A 26,690-nucleotide genomic window follows, 5' to 3' on the forward strand; every position below is an offset into this window, starting at 1 on the left:
TCAAGCATTTCAATTGTTTAGAAATAGTCCTAACCCTGCCAACTTAACTGTTTCTCAACAAAAATGTGCATTTTACAAACTATAGACAATCATTATTTGTTCAAAGGGTTTTTGTACCCCCTTGGTCATTGTGTTCTCAAGGCATATTATATTGATACATATATGATGTTCTTTACAAAATATTTGCATAGGAGCTGGTATTCATACTTTTTCTTAATTTTCAAAGCCGTATTGTTAATTTACAACAAATCTGTCATGCGATTTATCTTTACAACCTTGAGCCCTGGCTAATTACGTTTGTTTTCACATATGTTCACCATATTTGTTAGACAGACTGCTATTATAAATAATTTAATTTTGCCTTACAGTATAATTATTATGAGGAAGATATGTAGTATTATTTATATGTTATTTATTAATAGATTTTATTTATACACACATTTTATTTATACACATATTTTATTTATACATAGGTATTATTAATATATTATTTATTCATTAGCATTATTAAAATATTTTTTATACATTAGTATTACTTAAATGTTATTCTTTGTATAATAAAGTTTCTAAACATTTGATATTTTTTGCTGCTTTAGTATTAAAAACGTTGCCGTTTGTGATTAAAAAACATTAAGTTCGAAAAATATGACTACATCTAACATAGAACACTACTCCATATTTAACTACAACCAGCGGGCAATTTCTTTATTATATACAGCTAAAAATAAAATCAGGCTTCTCATATTGCTAAAAAATCAACAAATATGAACACCGATTCGACTTTAGACTGACTCAAAGTGTCACATAATAATAGTCATTCTAGTTCACGTCAGAGAAAAAAGAAATAAAATAGTTCATTGTAGTAAAATGAGGATTGAATATCCTAATCTCTTTATTCATCTTCGTGAAGGAAGTGTTTTAGTCAAGGCCCAAGATAAAATTACTATAGTGGGAAAGGGAATAAGAACGGGGAAAAAGTAATTTTCGTCTATTGTTTAGAGACAACAAGTCCCATTGATATTTAATACAACTTGACTACAACATTTGTTATGGGCATTACACAACTGCATAATGAAAGTTGTAATTATAAAATAATTGCAAAAGTAAATAGATTATTTTCCCAATCCCCGTTAAAAATAAATTTCAGTTTACCTACAGAATTGCATTTTTGCAGTTATTCTACAGTCAACTGTAAATTTGCTGTGGTTTAATCTTAACTGCAAAAATACTTCAGTTATTTTGCAGGCAATGTGAAGGTAATTTTTAGCAATTTATTAAAAAAAAAACAATCTTTTAACTATTCTCTACAAAATTACTGCTGTTTTTGGGAAGTTACTTTAAAATCATAAATTTAAAATATAATGAAACTTTAAATCCGTGGTTATACTGCAGGAAATTTGAAGTAATTATACAGTCATTGTTTCAGAAGTATATTTTCTAATGTATCTCCAGAAAAACCTCATCTTGCCTTTAAAGTGAGAGTATGAGAGTCTTCCGGCAATCAAACATATTTTGATGTTTTTAAAACTCGCTTTCCTCGATAATAATTCTCCAACTTTTTTCTTTATTATTTATTAATCTCTGGTTATTAACTTCTTAGATTTTGATAAGGTTTCAAAACATACATGTTAAGGACGGAGATAACATACACTATCTATATTAATAAAAAAATGCATAAAATATGAAATAAAAGCAAAACAATATATAATTGTAATTTTTTTTTAATTTTGAGGTATTGTAAATTTTTAAGTAAGATATTTTAACTATTTTAAAATCAGATTAAATTAGATATTTTAATATTTCTGCATTTCAGCAATTTTTAAAAAAAAATATTTTTAGTAATTTATTTGTTTAATTTTGACTAAAGAAATTACTTATATACAAAGCAATGACGTTAACAAAATTATAATAAAATGTAAATTGATGAAATTAAGTATTTTTTTTTAATTCGAACTGATACAAAACTAGAACTATTTTAAAACCAAAATTAGACACATCATTTTTTCTAATAAAAATAAAATAAATTTATTACTTAGAGCTTCAAAAGAGTTGACACAATTGAATTTGAAAATGCATATAATGCATAGTTAATATCAGATTTTTTAGCTGCAATTTTTTAGCCTTTTCTTCATTTTTTTTAGCCTTTTCTTCATAAATTTATAAACTTCAATCGACTACTGAAATTTATCCTAAATAAATTTATATCAATTAAAACAAAATATTTTTTTACTGTTAAAAAAATTTAAACAAATAACTTTGTTTGAAAAAAATATGGTTTATAGTATTTTTAATAGTACATAAAGTAGCATAAGATTTACAATGATGAAAATTCTTTCTAAAAAAAGAACGACAAATCCAGAAGAAAAGCGAACAACTCAAAAGACGCAGATCGCTTTATAAGAAATTTCTCGAAAAAAAAAAATTTTTAAATAAGAATTTTTTTCATTGTTATTTTACCATATTCAACCAAAACAGTAAAATAACCAGGATAAGAGATGGTATTCAAACAGTTAACTGCGAGAAAAATCACTTATTAACCATCTTCCCCTAATACTGTTAAACAAGTACAATTTTATCAGTGCCAACTAGACCCATCTTGTAAAACCACTTAATTGCCTAAAGCTGGGTGCATATTGTAGCCGAGAGGGTTAATCTGCCAATCTCATGACAGACTGAACAGGGGTTCGAATACCAGTATTAACACAACAATATTTGTAACATTCCTTCAACACGTGAAGAATTTCTTGTAACCTGCACTCTAAAATTGCTGACCCTGGACTATTAGAATACGAAACCCTCATTCACACATAGTCTCACAAAACTGAGTAAAACATAAAAGTCTAGTATTACTATGTCTATCGACAGATGGTATGCCCTGATTAACTAATTAAGCAACATTCCACAGTTCATTTGAAAAAAATCAACAATCTAACTCCAAAGTCCCTTACCTACCGAAAAGTCTAACATAACCTAGCACCAATGCAATACACTAAGCATTTTCTGCAGAATTTCTGAGGTTAATATAACTGCATATTTAGCGTAGAAATTTTGATGTTGGTACCACTTCAAAACTAGTGATGCTACTTACAAACCGCAATAATTTTGTTCGATGAACTCAAAAATTCTATAGAGACATCAGCCATCAGTCTTCAAACTGCATTTTTTAAAAAAAATTTTCATTGCAATTTATTTTGAGTCTAGGATTTCTTAAAAGAACTTCATTGCTTCATAAAAAAGCAAATAAATTTAACGTTTTAAATATCGTAGTGTGTTTTTTTTCCAAAAATGCTGTAAAATTGACTTTTTAAAAATGAAATATATTGTTAAAATGACGTTGAAATCTGGTTGAAATAACCAATTTAAACCCAAAATCAAGAGAAAATAAGCTCAATATTTAGACAAATTTGTGGTATCTGATTTTCAAATTATATGTATAATACTAATGCAGATCGTTTTTGCATTCTGACTACCGACATATTTTAAAAAATCAAAACTTCTGGTGTTGACCAGAAACGAATTCATACATTTTGTGGTCCTAGAGACAAATGGCAATGAAATTCTAGTAAAAAATATATTTACTATAATAATTTTTCCAGTAAATTTGAAAAAAAATTTTGGTTTTTAAGTTTTGTTAAAAAAATATATATGTTTAAAAATAATTTAAACTAAGCATTTCTTTAAAAAAAACGTGCAAAAACAAAAGAAAAAAGTCACAAGGAATTTATTTTAACTATCAACTTTTAAAATAGAAAGAAAGAAAAAACGCTTTGTCAATAAAAAACTAAGGAAGTCAGAGTTCACGGCTTCCTGTTTATTATTATTGCTTAAATTACTATTTCAAAGAAATCATTGTTGAAAAAGATCACACCTAATTACGCATAAGGTGTAGGAGGATGCAAGAGCTGTCTTAGAGACCTGCATTTTTGCTAATTGTTAAAAGTAAAAGGCTTGGTTAAAGGCCTATTCACTGCATCAATGATTGTTGGAGTGAATGGGAGGAACTTCTTCCCGAAAAATGTGTGATCAAAATAATTAAATTTAAAATTGAAATAGGTTAGTCTTAATCGGAAAGTCTTTACAAAGATTGGAAAGTAAAATTTATCATTTTTAATGTTCTAACCCAAGTCAAAACTCTTAATGGTTCCAACAAATCATTTGAATGGTTTATGTTGGTTTCTGTGCGATTCATGATGGTTCAACATCATTTGATGGTTACCATCATCCAACATTTTCCATTATGCGTTCATGGTTTTTGATATGCCAACTAACTACGATGATTCCATGAGGGAATTTTGAATGTTACTTTTATACTATGGTGATTAACCATCAAGAGAAGTTTGATTCTCATGGACCAACAATCTATGATGATTTGTGATGGTTCCAACTATACATTTTCATGATGGTTTAATTGGAATTCTTGTTGGTTCTCAGGAATATACCATAAAAACAATTTGGTTTTTTTTATATTGGCCCATCATAAATCAGTTCGAATTCCTATATTGGGATGATAATTGTTCATGATCGTTCCAACATTTGATTTCTAAGAAACTATGATGGAAATTTCTGATGGTTTAACATGAACAAAACATCAAAAAAGTTGCTATTCTTATGTTGAACCATCATAAATCAGTCCGAATTCCTACATTGGGGTGATGGTAACTTTTGTTGGTTACCATCAGAAATATAATGGTTCATAATGAAATTATTGATGGTGACATTCAAGCTTATGTTGGTTCATCAATAGAAAATCATCAAAACTTTTGACTTGAGTAGGTAAAGATTAATTATTTTTTTAAACATATTTTAATGAAAAATTTGGTTCCTACATCCCATTTCAACGTTCGTTAACTGTAGGAATATTTAAAATTTCTATACAAAATAAATTACAGTTGCTGAAATCAATAGTTTGGTACATTTCATACTCTGAAATATCTTTTACGTGGGCACGTGTTATCATTGAGCTGTAACCTTTTCAGCTATGATTGTTTTTAAATAACAAACTAAAAGTTGCTATTGTACCACAACAGGAAGTAAGGAACACTGTCTTACATATTTTCCTTTGACATCATCGCTCTTTATAAAAAAATTGCATGTTTGAATTTGCATCGCCACTTTAGTTTGGACTGATCGTGTTTATTTTTCTTATTAACACATGAAATCGTTTCTATAACATAATTAGAGAATAATTAAATTTAAATCTATGTGATATTGAAATTTTTTATTTTAATATTATCCATATTCGCAATTGTCTGTCAGATCATTTGCGAATTTTGAAATTTCAAACTAAAACAATTAATGTTTTTAATTAAGTTTGGTGAGCAGTAAGTTGTCTTACAGCCCATCATTATTTTCCAATTTTTTTTAAAGATTAAAACAGTTTTTTTAACAAGCCAGTTTTATATCAAGGTTACAATTGATTAGAAAGGAATTAATTTATACAATACATTTTTAACTAAATAGTTTATTTTTAATTCTCTTTTTTTAAGAAAATGACATGTCATTTAAGTAATATTTACAAATAGTCCAGTTTTCAGATCAATGTCCACTTTCTCAATTCTAATTGAATTATTGAATTTAGTATGCAAGTGACGCCCAGTGTCTGAGTGGTAGCGCTTCGCGCTCCAGTGCCACGGGTTCTGGGTTCGATCCTCGGGCCGGGCAAGGTTGACCCAGCCTTTCAATGAGTCGATAAATGAGTACCAAGCATGCTTGGGAACTAAACACTGGGGGTTCCGCATTCGGTTGACCACCTGACTGGAACATCTGCTCCTGCACCCTAGAGCCCAAGGTCAAGAAAACTGAGATGGGCACAGTAGGCCCTGGCCCTCTATGGACTGTCGCGCCACTGAGTTTAGTTTTTTTTTAGTTTAGTATACAAGATCTAGAAATTCCCAATCAAGTTCTGCCACCTTCTGACTGGAAAAACTATAGTAATACCGGTAGTTTATTCTAATTTTATCAAATTAAGAATAAGTTGAGTTTAACTTTGGAAAGACCAAACTTTAAGGAAAAAAATATTAGCCAAACTTCTGCCAAGTGAGTGTTAAGGTAATTTCATAGAAAAATAAAAAATTTTTTTTAGAAAAATGCAATGTTTTTAGAGCCATTTAAAGTGAAAGACAAATTGCAATAAAAGATGTTCACATTAAATATTGTTGTTTAGTTTTAAAAATGTATCTCTTGTTTGATTGAATGTATCATAATTTTTCCTACGGCATTATGATAAGCAATTTATAAACTAACAAATCAAAAAAATTTCTTTTATACTAAAGTTTATTTATTTAATTTGTTAGGTCTTTTACATGTCAAAACAATTTTTCATTCATTACTTAATCTTATTAACAATGCTTATTTAAAAGTTTATTATTAACTAGTTTTTTCAATTTCCTTAGTTAATGCTATTGTCTTGACGGAATTAGAGAAATACTATTTATGGAATGAGACTTCGTATCTCAGAAACTATTAATTTTTACACTTTGTGTCAATGATAACTTTTGATCAGACTGTTTTAAATTACAACAGATTAAATTTTCAACCAATTTGACAGAGAATTAATTTTCTTTAGATTTGTGCTCGGTACTTTAAACTAGCGATATGAAGTTTTAAAAATAAGCAACATTTCCTATTGGCTGCTCTGCTCCCTAAAAGTCGTATTTTAACCTGCGCTCTTCTCTGCATAGCAAAACTAGAATTTCCATGTTATTAGATAGAGAAATAGTGTATCGGGAAGAAACATTGTACCAATTTTGCCTTTTTGCAAAACCACCAGTGGGGCTTTTTAGTTAACTAAAGTTATAATGTCTCCAAAAACGCTCATACAGTAAATCTAAAAAATTTCCCGTTATAAATGCTTTGGGGCATAAGTTTAGTATGTAGCAAAACTATGCTATTCAAAAATTAAACAAAACTTTTTTGTTCATAAATTACTTCAGTGCCGGATTATCCATTAGGCCAGACTAGGCCATGGTCGGGGGCCCCCAATGATTAGGGGCCCCCTTAAAATGGATTTTTTGAAAATAAATTTAAAAAAATTAAGAAAAACAAGAATTTAAAAAAAAAAATTTTTTTTTGAATATATATTAATAAAATACGATAATTTTTTGCATAATGTTAATCATATTTATCTATTACTTACTTTAGTTATTATTTATAAGTATTATTATAGTTTATGTAGTATAAGATTTGTCAATGTTTTTTAAGTTCAAATGTCATGTTCAAATGTCATGTTCAAATGTCATGTCAAATTCAATTGTCATGTTGTTTTGCGCGCGAAAAAATTGAAGGCAGTACTATAGCGAGCTGAGACTCGTTTAAACAAGAAGCAAAGAATTAAATTTTGTTGACATTATTGAGACATTTTAAATGAAAAAGAAGTTATTTAGTGCCCCAACTGAAGTGTCTCGTAATTGTTTTAGTGTTTTATAATTATTCAGTGTCCGTGTCCGTAATTCTTTTTTAATCTATAAATAATTACGAAATTTAACAAAAAATAAAGTAAAATTTATTTTATTATTATTTATTTTTATTATAAATACGCTTTCTTAAATGAAAAGATATTTAAATACTTTTATATTTGAATAAATAAAAAATATACGAAAAAAAAAATTTAATTATGGGCTCCAAAAATTTGAATGGCCCAGGGCCCCGCGTACCCTTAATCCGGCACTGAATTGCTTACTCACGAAAGTATACCTATCTGCAATTATTCGTTGTTTTCCTTAGTCTAAAACATTGCAGTACTTAATTTAATAAATTTAGTTTTCTCCTTCCAAAATTTGTGAAGGTGTGTCCCAAATATGAAAATGCTCATGCTTTCTTTGGGGCATATTTATTTGCTTAACCGGACCTACCCCTTGAAGGGGCAACCTGGGATTTCCTCTGGGACACATGAGCTTCTTTTTCCTATGGTATTAACCACCATTAAAAATGGGATGTTGTATATACCGTAAATATTATACTGTAAAAATATTTGTTGCACAACATTTATTTATAACGGTAAATATGCAATGTAAAACCGACTATAAACTTTACAACAAAATTTAAGTGACTTATATAAGAACTATGTATTCAGAGTGGGCTTTGAGTATAACATCTTCTTTACACTGTCAATTTCTTAATAATATCATACTATACTAATCCTTACTGTTATTTTAATGTAGTAAAATTTTTTTATCGCACTTACCCTACGGTACCGCAGTAATGTAGTTTCTTACTGACACTAATTATAATTTTGTATTTTCTTACTGTACTAATTCTTACTGTTAAATTCATATTGTAGAAAATATCAAGACCATTCCAATAAACTGTAGAAATTCCAAACCATTCCAATATCAAGAAGTAAAATTAATGAGTTGAGTATACAAATACATGGTTATATTGTTACAATGATAGCACTGAGGGACAAGTTTGTTTTTGTTCTCTGTTGCATGAGATTTTTTTAACGGATCGAGGATATTTTTACATTGCTGATTTCAAATCTAATATCGGTTTCTCTCTAAAACAATAGTTTTTTTTTTAAATGACATTTTAGTCTTTTTTTTTTAGAAAAAAAATTTTAAAAACGTTATATATATATTAAGGGTCGCATAAATGTAGCAAAAAACCTTTCAGGCTAGTTAGGGCACATCATCAGAATTAAAATTGCATGGAAACCCTTGCCTTTAAATGTCGCCTTACGCCGTTAGGGGCTCTTCCCGTCTTAACTCTTTCTTCGTGTGCTTCTGAACATGTCATAATAGAGTAAGCGCCTCTAGCTGCGTACGACAAAATTTTTTGGGCATGGGTTCCTACATAATTTTAATCTTGATGATGTGCTCTTACTCTCCTAAGAGATCTCCGCAACAATTATCCAACCCCCTGTTTTATATAATGTCTTTAAACTTGCACATTTTGATAAAAAAAAAAAAACAGATTTAAAATGTTATTTAAAAAACTATTGTGGCTCTAGGAGCAAAACTAATTTCCGATTCGAAATCCCTACACCCGAATTAGGCAAGATCAAGTATTTGTATAAATGCAACAGAAATTTGTTCCCAGTGTAATTATTCTATTTAAAATTGAGAATAATATATGACTATAAAAAATACACTTTACATCAAAATTTAAACGACAAATGTAAAAAGTATGTAGTTCGAGAAATTTCCGAGTAAATTTTATTTACAGGAGGGCAAATATAGAGTTGTAAATGAATACATGCAAAGTCATTTTAAAATGCTAACAGCAATGCAATTTATTAATTTAAAAAAAAAAAAAAAGTTCTTTTAGTATTAAATCTTGGAGCAAGGGACAGTGAATTGTTATATTTCGTAAGAATCACCCCAATACCAATTTCAATTTTTATAAACATATGTCTTTTCAAAACTTATTCAATATATTGTTTTCACAAAATGTTTATAATTTTTAAATTATTTCTAATTTCTCTTTAAATTAGCTCATATTTCATGAAAAACAATTTAAATATTAAATAAGTTAGGAATTATGGACTGTATATAAATCTAGTTATATGTTCCATAAACTCCCTATATTTAACTAACTCACCATTTAACTAAACTCACTATATAACTAACTTACTATATAAAAGAAAAAAAGTTTTAACTCTCCGAACCCCTGTGGCTTTTTAACGGAACCTTATAGTTCCGCGGAACAACTTAGGGGAATCTAGAATTCTCTGTTACGGAAAATTTTGCTAATGCTTTATAAAAATCTTCACTGTCCACTGAGGAGAGATATAACCCATCAATGATTAAACAGATCATTTAAGAAACACATCAATTAATATCTATTTAAAGCAAAAATTTAAAATTTATTAATCTTTTTATAAAGCCATAATATTTCCATAATGCTCTCTGTGCCGGGTTCATATCCGTTTGGTGGTATTTGCTATTAAATTTCCACTTTTGTTAGATAAATTTTGTTGGCAAGAATCATATGGGAATAAATATTTTTTCAAATTTTTATTTAATATTTCCTTTTATGGATATTAAATTAAAAAATTATTAAATATCCTTCTCTAATTTATTACATATATTTATAAGAAAAAAACTTAATTTTATGTTTTTATGATTTTTAGATTATTTTAAAAGTCTCTTAAAAAGTTCAATCTGTTTCAACTACTTATTTTTTGAGTCATATGTGAACATTGAATCATAAATTTAAAGGTAAGAGTCAGTTCTGTATAGGAGTAAAATATCTCTTAGTTTATATTTATTTTTATCTTTATATGCGGAGTATAAATTCAGTCGAAAGGGATTATAAATCGAAATTGCAACAGTGAAAAATACCAAAAAAAATTTCATGTTTTGATACCAAACTAATATAATCAATAATATCAATATAAATAATCAATTAAAAATAAGTAAAATTTTGCTTATTTTACTTATTAATTAAAAAATAATTATTTAATATTTACATGTATAAATATATTCCACAATCCAACATCAGGTTTTATCAAAATTAAAAAGCCCACTCAATATTCAAATGAACGAACGAGAGGAAAAAACCGAAACTGAAACTTTAAGCGGTTTCTTACCTCTCTTTCCAACAAATGTTTATCGGCCGGGTCCCCGTCCGGTGTCCGTGTCGGAAGTTCGACCATCTCGCGAATGTCAAGGGTTCGATCAGCGGCTCTGTCGTTATTCATGTCAGACTTTTCAGATGGACGTCGAAAATGAGCTAAAAGCGTCCGCACTGCCCACATACTGATCTTTCAGCTGCCATCTTCGCGGTTTTTTTCAAAGAAGTTCTGTCAGATAGACGCTTAATTATAGGTCCACCCCCTACCCATAAATGGACTCCTCCGCAGTCTCAGGACCAGTCTTTTTCTTGAGTTGTTTTGACGTCCGACCTCTAAAACAGAACTTTTCCTACTCACAGCAAAACTCTGCTCCTCCTTCTTTCAAACTTTTTGCTCCCAACTCTTTTCTACGAATCTACTGGGTTATTTTTTTTTTCTTTCTCCAACGAAGAAAGAGAAAAAAACTATCAAAACAAGTGGGGAGAAAGGGCCTTCTGTTTTTGTTTCGTAGTACTGAAAGTTTTTCATTATGCGCGAAATCAATCTGTGCTATATTAAAATAGTGAGAGATTTACTATTGAGATAATTGATTCCATATTCTAGAAGAAAAAAAATGAATGTACGGATTTTTTGTGCATCTTTTCCTTTAATAGATTCATAAAAATTTTCATTAAATTTCCATTAGGCGCCAATGATCCTATTTTGAGAGCGTATCCTTTGTTCAAAAAGATGAAGATAAATAATATAATTATTTAAATCTTTCTTAGCTTTCATTGTGAGAAATTAAGGCGTTTGTGTCTACCATAATTTATTATTAATGTAAATACCTTACATTCATAATATATTATGGTGACAATATTCACTTTGTTAAAGTAAAATTTCATTACCTTAAAAAAAAAAAAAAAAAATAGGCAATTTTCGTGGATTTTTTGCTTTAATAGAATCGTGAAAATTTTCATTAAATTAACCCATTAGGAGCCAATGCTCCCATTTTTAGAACATATTCTTTATCCAAAAAAATAAAGATTGGTAATTTAATTATTTAAATCTGAGCATTTATTGTGAAAAATTAAGTAATTCTGTCTACCGTAATTTATTATCAATGTGAATACCTTCCATTGATAATATATTATGATGAAAATATTCAAGTACAAATATCCTACCACATTACTAAAAAGAAAAAAAAAAATTCTCGTTACACTACAAAATGTGTCATTTTGCATAATCGCCTTCTCGTCGGGGCCAATGCATTAAATTTTAACCTAAATGCCCAGTGAACACGCTTTAAGTCTCTACATTTTCATAGTGCTTAAGAAATTTGCATAAATAAGCTTCATATCATTTATATATTTGCTAAAATTCTCATTCAAATACCTGGCTAGCTAAAGAGAATAATTCCGAACGAAAAAATCAAGAGAGAATGCTTGTACAGTGCGGAAAAGAAAAAAAATAAGTGGACACCCTAAATGACTTTTGATGTAATGATCGGATCTTAGGTTTAAATGGTTGGGCTAATCAGTTAGTGCACACGATATTATAAGATACAAGATAAATCGAACACAAAAAGTACTTTCTTTGAATAAACTGCCTTTTTTTGACGGATTCAGACTTATGACTCCCAAAATATAAGGGGTAACCGCAATCTGGAATATAGGGTTCCGATAGTTTAATCGGAATCTTTAATGTTAATTTTACTATTTGCGTGTTTTACCATACCTCGAGAAAATTTTGCAATTAAACATTTTGCACACAATTATAAATTTGTTTATCCAAAAATAATTCCATGAAAAATATAACTTTTAGTAAAAATTTATTATTTTATTTTACTTTATAATAATTGAAAAACAATTTTTGACTTATAAGGTAAACAAATTTTTACATCATTTTAAAGAATGCAATTTTAAATGGCAATATACGAACGTTGAGCGATATCGGTCGAATAGTTCCTGAGAAATCGAATTTTAAAAATACGACTTTTTCTAAATTCAATTTCTCAGGAGCTATTCGTCTGACTTCGTTCAAATTTTGTATTTTTCTATTTAAAATTGCACTTTTTAAAATAATATAAAAAATTGTTAACCATACTATTCAAAATTATTTGACTATTATTAAAATAAATATTTACTAAAAGTTATATTTTACATAGAGTTATAATTGTGTGTAAAAATGTTTAAATTCGCTGAAAAAGTTCTCGAGATACGGTAAAATACTCAAAAAATAAAATTAACATTAAGGGGTCAAAACTTTCGACCGCTCTCCTGATCAAACTATTGGGACCCAATTTTCCAGATTGCCTATTTTCTAGACTCTTATATTTTGGGAGACAGGAATCCGTCGAAAAAAGGCATGTTTATTCAGAGAAATTATTTTTCTGTGTTTGATTTCGTAATTGAAAATATCGTCTATACTAATTAATTACCATATATGAGGTCACCCCCTCGAATCATTCAGATTGAGTCTTGGAATGTGAAAAACCTATCATTAGATCAAAAGTTTCTCAGAGTAGTCAGTTTTCATTTTTCACACTGTGCAATAAAAACAGTAATTATAAATAAATAAATAATCTATAATTCAACTTTCAAAGAATATAAATCGCATTATATTGTTATTCAACAAAGTGACAAGAATTGACAAAAATTACCCAACATCGGCACTCTTTCGTTTTACGCAAATCAAAGTTTTTTAAACTAATGCATACCTGCTAACATCCATTCTTTTCGAGAATGGATTTTCCAAGTGGTAGTAAAACAATTACCGAAAAACAGTTTTACTCAAAAAGATATTTATATTTTAACCAGGTTGATATTCGCTAGCGTGAGGACTAATAAGCTTTTTATATATTTGTTGTAATTATTTATATGAAGTGGTGGTCAAACTCATTTATCATTATTAATATAATTCAAAAAGTTTAGAGAAATAGCATGAATTTTGTTAGCACTTTAAATATGAAAAAAAAAAATCTTCCGGGAAAACCGGAAGAGTTGGCGGGTATGAGTCTTTAACAACAGTATTGCATATTATATATGCTTAATTATTTTAAAAATAGTGACAGTAAAAAAGTTTAAAAAATTAAGTTTATAAATGTAATGAAAGCATACATTTTACTACCACTTTAAAGATAGAAATTAAAATTTACGCCATATGAGTAAAAGTTTGCAGATATGCTAATGACAATTATCAAACGAAACCTTTTTATCTGGTTGACTAGTTTTTTTTTTAATGCTGTAAATTAAAAACTGTCTTTATTAAAAAAAAAAAGAAAAGAAACAAAAAAAGTTTTGTTGCTTTTTAAAATTCAAAATTAAAATGTTTTATCAAATGTGCATGCTTGTTTAAAACACGGACTTACTTGTTCAAACTCTTTTAATTTATCGACGATAGTATTTCCTAAAAAAAAAAAAAATTGTTTTTGTGTTTTTAATGAAAACAGACGGCTCTGTCTCGCTCACTGATAACGCGTTTTGAGAGGTGTCCACATCAGCAGCGGTTTATAAAAGATTAGCATGCAAATTTAATAAGAAAAATAAATTGGTTGACTTTCAAAGATGATTTTACATTCCCAAATGCAGGAATAATTTTAAATTCTATAATGCTATCAGAAAGAAAAATATGAAAATCCTCTATTTTTCAGGCAGTTACGGGTATTCACCCCATTAATTTTTTCAAAATAAATTAAATATAAAGATGACTCTATATTTTACAATAAAGCTCTTATTTTTTTTTTTAATTTTATTTATTATCTTTGGTTTTAAAATAAATAGGACGTGTTTTTAAAACAAATTGATAGCTGAATGAATGAAATATTTAAACAAATGTGCTATTACTTTTTTCGTAAAGGACTTTTTCTGATGCTTACAACATTTGAATCCGAATGGAAAACGTTCCTTAAATTCATTTTTTGCATATTTCGCCATAATTTGGTAGTTTTACTTTTATTTATTTATTTATTGTCTTTTCTGGACGAATCGGAAATTTTTTGCCCAAAATTATGCAGTAGCATGTTTTTGAATATCCTTTTAGAAACTTCATTACCAGTTTTTAGACTTCACTACAGTACCCTGAAAAATAACTACATACCGTCAGTATATACTTAAATGAATTATTTTTTACAATAGGTAAGCACAAATGAATTTTTTTGTCGATTTATTTATTTACTAATTAAGTACAAATTAAAACCTAATTAATTTGTACTTAATTAATAAATAAATTATTAATTAAGTAACCAAATTAAAACCTAATATACTCATTTACCCCTGAGAACTAGACAAAATTGATCAATTTTGATAACTAAAATCAAAACAGTATGTCATTAAATAGCATAATTTTACGCACCTGATTAGATTCTTTTCTCCTAGAAACAAATATATACTGAGAGTTACGCGTAATTACCCGTGCTATATATTTGTAGAATGCTTGTTAAAATTGAAAGGAAAAAAAAGTGTATACATAAAGTAGCGAATCAATACTTAAACGAGGAAAAAACAAAAAGCGAACGAAATCCATCAAATCGCTACTGAGGAAGGCGAGATTGAAAACATCAATTTTCGTTTGATTGCCGTTTTATGAAGTTGAAAGGTATTTATACCTTTTAGAAATTTCATCAGTAAATCAAATTGCCTTTAGCACTTTTCCTCCCACCTACATTACTTATGTTCCGCTGATTTCGATAACATATTTCAGCTTCAATACCCTTAATTATAATTATTATGTATGTTAATTATAATTGCATTAATTTCAAGCAATGTATATACTTTTCTTCTTGATTTGTGAGAAGGATTCTTAAAATATATACTAAATATGGTAATTGTATATAGAATTCAACTGTATGAATAATTACATATTACACATTATAATTACATACACACATTATAATTACATATTACAGATTATAATTACATATTACACATTATAATTAACATACATAATAATTATAATTATTATTATAATTATTATGTATGTTAATTATAATTGTATTAATTTTAAGCAATGTATATACTTTTTTTCTTGATTTGTGAAAAGGATTCTTAAAATATATACTAAATATGGTAATTGTATATAGAATTAAACTGTATAAATAATTACAAATATTTATTAAATATATGAAGAAAAAAAGAACTGCTATATCAATCGGAATACAAAAGATCTTATTGTTAACATCCTGGAGGCAGAGAAAGTTTGAAGTTATGTGATATCTTTAATTCAAAATGAAACTTGATAAACAAACGAAGTCGGGAAATTGTAATTAGATATCACAGCAAAAACAACGATCTTTTTTCGTTTTGTAATTTACGAGAATTATTAAAGAGAGATTTTTTATATCTATGGCAAATGACCAGTAGGGGCAATCAGATTTTTTTTTATTTTTTATAAATAGGAATAAAACTATTTTTATAAATTTAGCAGAAATAAATACATTTTTACAAATTATTTTTATGACTAAACTATTAATTTTTTGCTTATGTCATTATTATTTGCTTACATCATTATTATTTGCTTACAGATTTATGTGTGTGGACTATAATTGTGCGTAAGCAAAAGTAATTGAAGTGATTATTTTAACAATGAATTGAATTAACATATATATGAATCTATCCAGTATGTTTTACGGTGCATTTCACAGTGTCTCAGTTTTGATAATACAAGTATTTTCAGAATTTTTAAGTTATTTTTAGCCTTAAAATGTTACTATATTACTGTAATAAGCCTTAAATGAATCGTTAAATTATTACAACATAAAAACTGCATTAGTTTCCGCTTCCTCCTTATTTTATTATAAAAATAAACACAAGTTTGAGTGTTTTATTTTCAATTTTAAAAAATTTTGCTTGTTACTACTTTTAAATACGTTTCCTTTCTTTTTCTTCTTTTTTTGTTAAAAAAATATCCATTTCTCATGCTAGTTTTTTAAATATACTTATCTGGAGTGTTTCACATGAAATTTTAAAAGAGAACATTAAAATTTTAAATTTAAGGGTAAAAATAAGTTGAGCGATATGTTAACTATGAATTCTAAAACTAAGCATAAATTTCACATTTTTGAAATGATACTTTAGAAAGGTGGGAAACTAACATAAACAAAATACATATGGCATTTAATTTTGTTTTGCACTATCTTATACGTGAGTAAAAAAATTGTTAAAAAGATTTTCCAAAATTCGAGTAGTCAATACCCAATATAAAAATTAACGAAAACACTTAAGTCTATTATTTCATAAAAACCATAGCAAACTGGAGTACTAAAAACTGGGTTCCATCTTTCTTGATAATTTGATATTGATTTGAACCATATTTGATAAACCTGAAGCTATTAAAAATGTAGGTATTCCTTACATCGACTTTAATATAGATTTTTCGATTTTTTTTATTTTAAAATGAAGTATGAAGAATCGGTAAAACTAAGAGGATGCAAAAATGATTAATAGAAATAACAAACTGGTAATCTCCCTCGTTAAGAGAATGCTATACCATAGGAGAAACTTTTAATCGAAAATTCCCTTTCACCTCTATAAGTAATTTAAAGTACAGAAAAGGTGAGTTCAACCAAACCTAGAGTAAGCCAATACTGAAATAATACAATACAATACAATTTCAAATACTGAAAAGAAAATTTCAAAATATCAAAATCAAAACAAATTATGAGAGGCTAACTTAGGATTATGCAGCGAAAATGATCTCTTCCAATAATTTTTTTGCATTTTGATGTTATGACACTTTTTTTTGGCAACTGAGCCGACCTGCTTGCGTAGGGGTTAGGGAGCTGCCCTTGCATCAGAAAGGTTCTGGGTTCGAATCCCGGGCAAGGCATGGATGTTCTTTCCTTCGCTGTACTATCGGTCCTTACTGTGGGAGCAACGTTGGCCCACCTAATATGGTGCCCCTGAAAGAGAGGTCAACAAAATTGCCCTGTAAATGCCTGAATTAACTAAAAATGACAACACAGTTGGGCATTGGAAAAAAAAAGAAAAAAAAATTCTGTAATTGAAACTTCATGGCCTACTCTACTACTATACTTTAGAATTTAAATTAGTTATGGAGGTGAAGCAGAATTTGTGTTGAAAAGTTTCTATCGCGGTATAGCGTCCTATTAAGGATTCCTTAGATTTTGAACACGTTCTTTTTCCTCTCTTAATTTCAATTAACGATTCGCAATGCGAACATTTTCGACAAATTGTCTTAAAATGTATAATAATGACATCGATTACAGAAGCTTTTATATAAATAAGTAATAGTTAAGAAAAAGATATAAAAACAGATATAGTAAGTAAGTTTGAAAAATTATAAGAACGTAAGAAGTTTGTGAAATGTATCTTAAAAACGGAAGTTATGAAATGTGGTTGGGATGACAGGTCCATAAGTATTGCCCTAATATTATTGTATTTTCAATAAGAAATATGTTGAAATTTTTTTCAAATTTTGTATAATATATAACGTAAACCGGGGCTAGTCTACCCATCCAGGGGCGAGTCTACTCATTTTAGTTTAATTTAATTTTCACTATTTTAAATTGCAAATAAAGTTTTTTTACCGACGGAGGACTCTTGTTCAGACTCTAAGGAAGATGGCGCTGTAGTAGTTTGATCCGTTTTTATTTATTTGGTGTCTTTTTAAGCGACCTGTTCAAACGTCTTTTGAGAGATTTGTATTGAAAATCAGCAAACTTTTAGTTGGTGCTCCGTAAGTATATTATTATTATTACTATTTTCAATTTGGTTAAGTGATAAACTTATCTAAGACTAAGATTACATTAATTTTATATAAAAAACAAAACAAAAAGAATGTAAGTTTTGCTGATGTAAACAAAAAGCCAGAATTCGCGGGGCGAGTCTACCCATTCGTATTTAGTTTTAATAAAGCATAATAATATAATTTAGAACTTTGTTTATATTAAAATTAAGTAATTTTAAATGAATTTGAGTATATTATTTTAATTCTGCATTGATAAATTTATCATTAATAAGAAAATTTATAGGTTAAATATAAATGTAAATATAAAATATGTTTATTTTACCAATTTTTTCAATTTTTATATTACAAAATTAACTTTTTTTATTTAATGCAAGTTAAATAAATTATTATTTATTATTACAGATGGTTCGATTTTTCATGATTCCCAATGTTTTAATTTCGATTTTGTTAATAATCTTTAATTATTATTATTTATTAATTACTTAATTGTAAATTTATATTAATTTTAATTTATTTTTATCAACAATAATCAGAAAAAATGTTATTTTATAATGTTAATGATTATAAAAACAAAACTGTGATCAAAATGTGATAATCGATCAAATACTCAATTTGTGCTATTTTATGAATAAAAAAATGGAATATATAATAAAGGTATGAATTTCACTTCATAAATATCCTATATAGTGACTAAAATAACAATTTAATAGTAAAATTTGATTATTTACAATGTTAACATTCATTTTAGTAGAATGGGTAGACTCGCCCCATACGAGAGATTTGTCAGCAGTTCTATAAAAATATACAGTAACAGCGTAACTGTTAATATTTTCTAAAATCTATTTCACAGTTTTAAAGAGGGATAAATAGCGATTCCGAAACACCTATTAAAAGCCTTTTTTCTTTAATATTTACAAAAGTTTGACCACTTGAAAGTTGACAAACTGAAAAAACGGGTAGACTCGCCCCGGTTTACGGTATATTAATAGAACAAAAAAAAAATCGCCAACATACTAACCATGACTTAAATATAAATCTAAATATATTTATTTCAGTTTAAGAAAATCAGAATTTAACTTAAATTTAAAATTTCACTCTCTCTCCTGTAAAAGTGTTAATGAAAATTGTCAATGCTACATTCTACAGTCTGTAAATAATATCAAATATTTAGGACTATATATCGATTCTAGTTTGTAATGGAAAACACATATTAACAATTTAGTTAAAAAATTGCGTTTTGTTTTACTTAAATTTTATCACTTTAAGAATAAAATTCATTTTAATTTTGTGAAAGCACTCTATTACTCCTGGTTTTATTCTTTAATTAATTATGGTGCAATAATATATGGTGGTGAATATAAAACTAATTTACTTCCTTTAATCTCAGTTCAGAATAAATGCTTCAAGATTATTAATTCTCTAAATATAAATAATTCAAGAATAACTACTATCAATATATATACGAGAATTAATCTATTACCATTTCGCCATTATGTGTTTTTTTCGTATTTTACTTTATTTACACAACAATAAATTAATATGCAAATTAAAAACTAATGCGTCTAAAAGGAGACCAACTGAAATATATGAGATTCCCCACTTTACAAAAGAAATTTCACGAAAACAGTTTTTTTACTTAGCACCTAAATTATACAATAACTTACCATTTCAGTTGCAAAATATTCAAATATATTCTTTTAAGCGAGCTTTAAACTTGTGATGAACCTTGACGATTTAGATCTCTATGTTTTACTTTAAAGGAAGCATTTGATTTTTATACCAGTCTTGCGCCAATCCAAATGAATTTCTTATGTTACCTTTATTTTTTTTATATAGTTTCATGTAATTTTTTTTATTATTATTATTACAGTGTTCAACATATATGATGTCTTATGATGCGCAAAATAATTCATGGTTGTAATAACCCCCCCCCTTTTTTTTCCCCTATTTTAAATTTATTGCATTACCTTTCTTTGTCGCCTGGACAGGATTTCCCTCTTGGCGGCGAATTGTATTTTTGTGTTTGCTTTTGTTCCCATAAAGTTTTGTTTGTTTGTTTAAAAAAAAATTGACTATCATTCAGAAGGTAGGTTCTTCTTGGGGCAAAATTATATGGCGCTGTTGTATTCCCAAAGCATTATTTTTCTAGAAAATGAAAAAAAAATTTTGATCGTTTCGAACATTTATTGATTAGTAGTTAGTAAGAATTTTACATGTTTTAATGTGTTCTATACTAAAATTGTTTTCCAGTTTTCAAAAAAGGGATGTTCTTCTCGGGGCAAAATTATATGGCGCTGTTGTATTCCCAAAGCATTATTTTTCTATACTACAATTGTTTTTCAGTTTTCTAAAAATTATCAGTAATAGTTCTTTTATATTATGCAAGGTAATGGTTTTGGACTGCATTCTAATTTTATTTATTCATTTAGTGACATAATATTTTTAACAAATTATTCTTAATCGTCTTGATTTTCATTTTTCATTTAAAAACTACTCGTCTACTCATTTTTGACGGGATTACAGAACTAGAATAGTTCTCCTTTTTGAAAATCCAGTTAGCTTTTTTTGATATTGTCGCGTAGAAAGAATAGAATTTACGCTGGTAAGTAGAATAGATTTATTAACAAACATGTAGAATACACAGTTCTAGAACATATTCTATAAACAATAACTAAAATCTTAAACAACTTATATGCATATTTACATACTTCTTAAGTCTTGACGGCTGCGGTCAGTGTGCGGGTGGGTGACCACTTGGAACAGTCTGCGATAGGGACCAAGGGCGGTATTGGTCCTCGTTAAAATGTTCTACCGTAAAATGCTCGACTTCGCGTGTAGGTCGTCGGGCTACCGAAGCGGGGGTGCCATCCCCTCTGCAGAGGATCAAAATTGCGATGGCATGTCTTCGAATCATCCTCAGGGATGTTTCCCAGACCGTCGCCAATAGCCCATTGTGTAGCTCTAGCGCGACGTCAATGAACTACAACAACAACTACAACTAAAGTCTTGACAGAAATCGGGAGAACTTAGAAGATCGAACTTAGGACCTCCGACTTGCTAGGTGAGTGCATTTAGCCGCTCGGCCATGTGTGTCAGTATTTTTATTATTACATATAAACACTAAAGTTAGCAATTTTATAATTAAAAAAAATCATCGAACATCTTTCTACATTCGAAACTATTTAAATCTGAAGTATCAAAATAAACATATCAAGAGTATTATTAAATATTTACTGCTATAATAACTACTTGTTTTTCTTAAAATATTCACATGGTCAAATGTAATTTTTTTTTCTTAAAATTTTAGGTAGTCTTAGCTATTTTTTTTCTTCTTTTTAATAAAATTATATTAAAAAATACTTGCAATAAACGGGGTTTTTTCGCATTTGCTTCAATATTTACTTTTCTTTTTTTTTGCCTGGAAAAGAAAAGATCAGCTGTGATGCATTACTTTTTAAAAAATTGTATATTTGAATCCTTAATAGACTCCATAAAATTTATATTATATATATACAGAGGCGTACAGAAATCTCAGTCTAATTCATAGTTACTATAATTTTATAACAATAAAAAATATAATGAAATTTGTCTTTGAAAACGGCCTAATGTTTTCAATACAGCATAGTTTCTTATGCGTTTCTTAAAAGATTTGTGCATTTTCTTAAAATTAAAGGAATAAACAGTCAAAAACTTATAGAAGTAGTAAAAAAATATACTGCCCACAGATTTTTGCATGCTTCTGCATGTTTTTTAAACCTGAAACTTTAGGCATCATTTTGATTCAAATATTTGTTGATGAACACGCAATTTTTTTGGAAAAAAACATGATGTGAAAATGCAAGAAGTTACATGGTTATCAGGTATAACATTAAACTTTAAAGATTTTAATAAATGAACGTTGAATAATAATATTCATTTCAAACTGTATGAGTTTTGATCAAGTAGCGACTAAATTATTAAAGCTTTCAAAATATTGAAAGTTTTTTTAATTTTTTGTAACTATTTTTCTTAAATGTCGTAGTTTTTAAAAAATTTCGTTGTTTCATTTAATATTCTAAAAGATTAATTTCTTTTTAAAAAATCCAAAAAGCCTCTTGTAAATTGGCCCTTTACAGATATTTCATAGTCATTGCCATTAACTTCTATACTTATTATCATCGGGCCCAAAAATTAAATTATGAAAACCTTTACATTAAAGTTCTCAAAATAATATTCAAGTGATTGAAATGCCTTTTAAAAAATATGACGAATTATGAATGAGTTCAATCAGAGCAATGGCGGTATAAAATAATCAGAATTCATTTGCTAAATGAAAATAAAAGATCATTCCCAACGAAACGCGAATTTTTTGTATCCTCTTACCAAAATATTGTAATTTATTTTTGACGATTTTCATGCTTTCTACGCTATTATTAGTTAGATTTTAATAACTGTTTCATGCCAACTAATGTGGATCTTTATGACTACTTTTAGCACAGAATTCTAAAAATACATTTTTATATCCGGTGATTGCGGGCTGTAGTATAATTCATAATACATATTTTGACAAAAGTTAATAATTTACTCTTTACGTGTTTCTTTCCTTACATCAGTGATTCTCAACCACTGTGCTGCGGCACTTTTGTGTGTCGCCAAATATTAGAAATGATACAATAAAAATTATAATGCTTTTTTTTTATTACGAGTAAAGTTTAAATTAAAGAAAAGTGAATATATATATATATATATATATATATATATTATAATTCTTCCACGCTTTAACTGCGCGAACATCTTCGTCGGCGATTGTCTTGGCTCTGACAATCTTAAAATAAGAAGGACGTGTTTAAATTGTCTTTGACAATTTTAAAAAATGTGGAAATAAGTAGGAAATTTAATGATTATTAAAATTATTAATAAACAAAGGAAAGCAAGCTAAATATTAACTTTCAAACGGAAATAAAAGCTAATCATTAAAGTAAGCTATGCAATTAATTGTTCTAAAAACAAATTAACAAAGGATAACTAACAAAAAAATAAGCTAACAATTAATAATCAGCAAAAAAACTAGTTAACAAGAAATCACAAAAAATAACAGTTAATAGCTATAGAAAACAAGCTAACAATTAATAACTAGCAAAAGAAATAACTGTTACTAACTAATTAAAAATTAGTCGAAAGAAATAATTAATCCCTTAATAAACGTGCTTTTGTAGTACATATTATTTTATTTCACATTCAAAATTATTATCACAAACTATTTAACACAGTGCATTATATTTAAGTAAACTACTTTTAAACTAATTTTTTTCATTGTGTACCGTCAAATTTCGAAATCGTTAAAAGTGTGCCGCCCCCAAAAAAAGGTTGAGAATCACTGCCTTACATTCATGATGCTTGAAGGAAATTTTTTTTATTATTTAATTTTTTCTCACTGCATTTTAAAACGTGAGTTAAGATATTGATCAAAATATGGTAAATGGGTGCAACTCAGAGTTGATAGAAAATATCTCTGAAGTCTTTTTGGCTTGACTATAATTTTATCAGAATTTGACATTGAGGAAAGAAATCTTCCATCATTGAGCGCCAAATATATTTTTTTTACATTGATGATTGAATGAAAGATAACCTCACTGAATACTTAGAACTTTAATGCAAAAAACAGTTATATTTATAATCTGTTCGATTCAACTGAATATCGGAAAATCAGCATTTCCAGAATGAATGGATTTACTTTAGATTCTCACGAAACATAAATAAAATTATCAACAAAAAGACTAGATACAACTTTCGTGACTTTCAGTTTTAGGAACTTTATTTTAGAGTATTATTTTTTCAGCATTAAAATGAAAATATATAAAGATAATTGGACACCATCCCTGGGTTTCATTTGATTCCAAACAATTTAACTTTTCAAACTCATAAGATTTTTATTCTTACTGATAAAATATAAAAGATCTTAATCAATATTCTACCAAATAATATTTATTCATCAAACAATATAAATCTCTTTTTTAAGATAATATAATACAATACTTACTTTAATGAAAATTATTAAAAAAATTATTTTTAATTTATAGTTCTGAAATATAATATTGTAGGCAGGTAAAGAATGTACTTGATCAACTCAAATGGGTGAAGGAAGTAGGAAAATTTAATTTTAAAAATTTGAGAATAGTTTCACCAAATGTCACAGAATAAAAGTAAGTAACAACAAAAAAATTTATTTCAACAAAAAAAGAAGAAAAAAACGTGTTGTTAATCCTCAATCCTTACATGTTCAGTGTGCTGCAAAATTAAAAAGAGAGCACCATAGTAACTCTTGATCTAGTGATCGGTTTTTAATCATTAATTCAATTTTAATGGTTCGAGTTTCTAATCTTAAGCATGTTAATTAACTAGCGAAAATAAAATAAAATACACTTTTTCATATTTTTTTTTCTGTGATTAATCATTTTTTTGTAGATTTCTGTTTCTGATTCTCAAAATACAAGGATAGTCGCAACCTAGATGGTCCTAATGGTTAGCCAGTAAGGCTATCGAAAGTTTGGATTCCTTAACTCTTTGAAGTATTTGTACTAAAACATAAAATCAAAAATCATGCTATAATTCATAACCATAAATTATTAAATTCTAAATTTAATATTTTTCACTTATTTTGACCTAAATTAATTCAAAAAAATGAAGAAAGTAGGAAATCCATGTTTAATAAAAATTCTGAGTCAAGGCATTAATGTTAATATTTACTTTCTGAGAATTTCTCTGCACTTCTGAAACTAATTAAAGAAATAACACTTTATTTATTTATTTTTTTTTTTTTTTGCAAATCACTAAATTTCGTTTATACGAAAATAATTTCATGCAAAATAGAACTTTTCAAAATTATTTTTTCCGTTTAAAAGTGGTCAAAAATTTTTAACTGTAATGTACACAAATTTTTATTTAATTTTAAATAAAAAACTTAAAATGGAAAAATACGAAATCAAAGAGAGCTCTGATAAAGAGTTAAGGAGCAATGACATTTTTAATAAAAATCGTAGTTTTAAACTTCCATTTCCCACGAACTATGGAACAATTCTCTCGAAATTTTGAATTTTTTCATTTCAAATTACATAGTTTAAAAAGACGTAACTAACAATTCAAAAAATTTTCTATCATTATTAAATTAAATAACAAAAATTAATAAATAATTTAAAAAATAGATGTTATTTTTATTAACATAAAAATAAACAAGCTTTATAATTGTAAGCAAACATTTTCAAATAATCTTAAATAGTTCATGGCGGTAAAAATGATATTATCATCAAGGAGTCAAATCTTCTTTTAATTTGTGCCCTAATATGGAAAAGGCCTAGCTTACAATTAGTTAGAAGATAAAAATGTTAACAAATAAAGTATAAAAATCAAATAGAACAAATGAGTTAATGAGTATTTCGATTATATCTAAGTTGTAAACTAATTAAATAATCCGGCATTTTGCAAACAGCCGCCGTCATTTTGAAATGCTTTAGAAATGGCTGGAATATTTTCCAATCAGCCTGACATTTTTAAGGCCTATTTTATTCAGAGAACTCACGCACTCATAGCTTAATTAGAAAGTGCATCATTTATTGTTCAATTGTCCGGAATGACTCCAGACAGTTTTCAATAGGCCAGAGTACTAAAAGCATATTGTAAATAGCCCTATTAAGGGTTTATTGTGATCAGCCACTATTCCGGGTTTTCCTTCTTTTTTTTCTTCTTTTTTTTTTCCTTTTTTTTGAGCACTGTGCCTCAATTAAGGTAACCAAAATGAAAGGAAGAGATGGAGTTTGGTCCCGTAAGATAGGGATTTTAGAATACCAAATAAGAGTAAACAATTTTTACCCTATCTTCACTTTGCAGTTATAGCGTTACCTATGTTAAACGCAGAATGAAAAACGAACCACCCTTAATAACTTTTTATTTAATGATCGGATCGTCACGTTAGATCACTCAATCTTAATAGCTCGAGGGGGTGAATTCAAATATGCTAATTAATAAGTGCAAACGATTTTTTAAGTTACGAAATCAGGACGCAAAAACGTACTTTCTCTGAATAAGCATGCCTTTTTTTTCACAGATTCAGATTTCTGATCACAAAATGTAGGCGATTGCAGCAATCTAGAACACGTGATCCCAATAGTTTGGTCAGGAGAGCGCTCCAAAGTTAATTTTACATTTTCGACCCCTTAATGTTAATTTTACATTTTTGCATATTTCACTATATCACGAGAAGTTTTAAAGCGAATTGAAAATATTTTGCACACAATTATAAAATTCGTTTATTCAAAGATAAATCCATGCAAAAAAAAAAACTTTTAGAAATTTTTTATTTTTATTTTATTTAAGAATGGTCGAAAAGGTATTAAATTTTAAGGTATAAATTTTTTTTGTATTATATTAACGAATGTAATTTAACATGTCAAAATACAAAATAGTTTCTGAGAAATTGAATTTCAAAAAAGTCAGATATTAAAAGTCGATTTCTCAG

General features: G+C 27.7%; 1 protein-coding gene across 1 annotated transcript in view; it reads right to left on the reverse strand.

Moving 5' to 3' along the window:
- The window catches only part of LOC107445943 (ninjurin-2), a 30,198-nt gene extending 19,289 nt beyond the window's left edge, over positions 1-10,909 (reverse strand). The window contains exon 1 of the mRNA XM_016060458.4: positions 10,529-10,909. Coding sequence (XP_015915944.2) covers positions 10,529-10,696 — 168 coding nt within the window. The 5' untranslated portion in view covers positions 10,697-10,909. The remainder of the gene's footprint in view (positions 1-10,528) is intronic.
- Between the last annotated feature and the right edge of the window lie 15,781 nt (positions 10,910-26,690).

Source organism: Parasteatoda tepidariorum, chromosome 11 (assembly GCF_982258835.1).
Source record: "Parasteatoda tepidariorum strain Cologne lab strain chromosome 11, Ptep-v5.0, whole genome shotgun sequence".
NCBI lineage: Eukaryota > Metazoa > Arthropoda > Arachnida > Araneae > Theridiidae > Parasteatoda > Parasteatoda tepidariorum.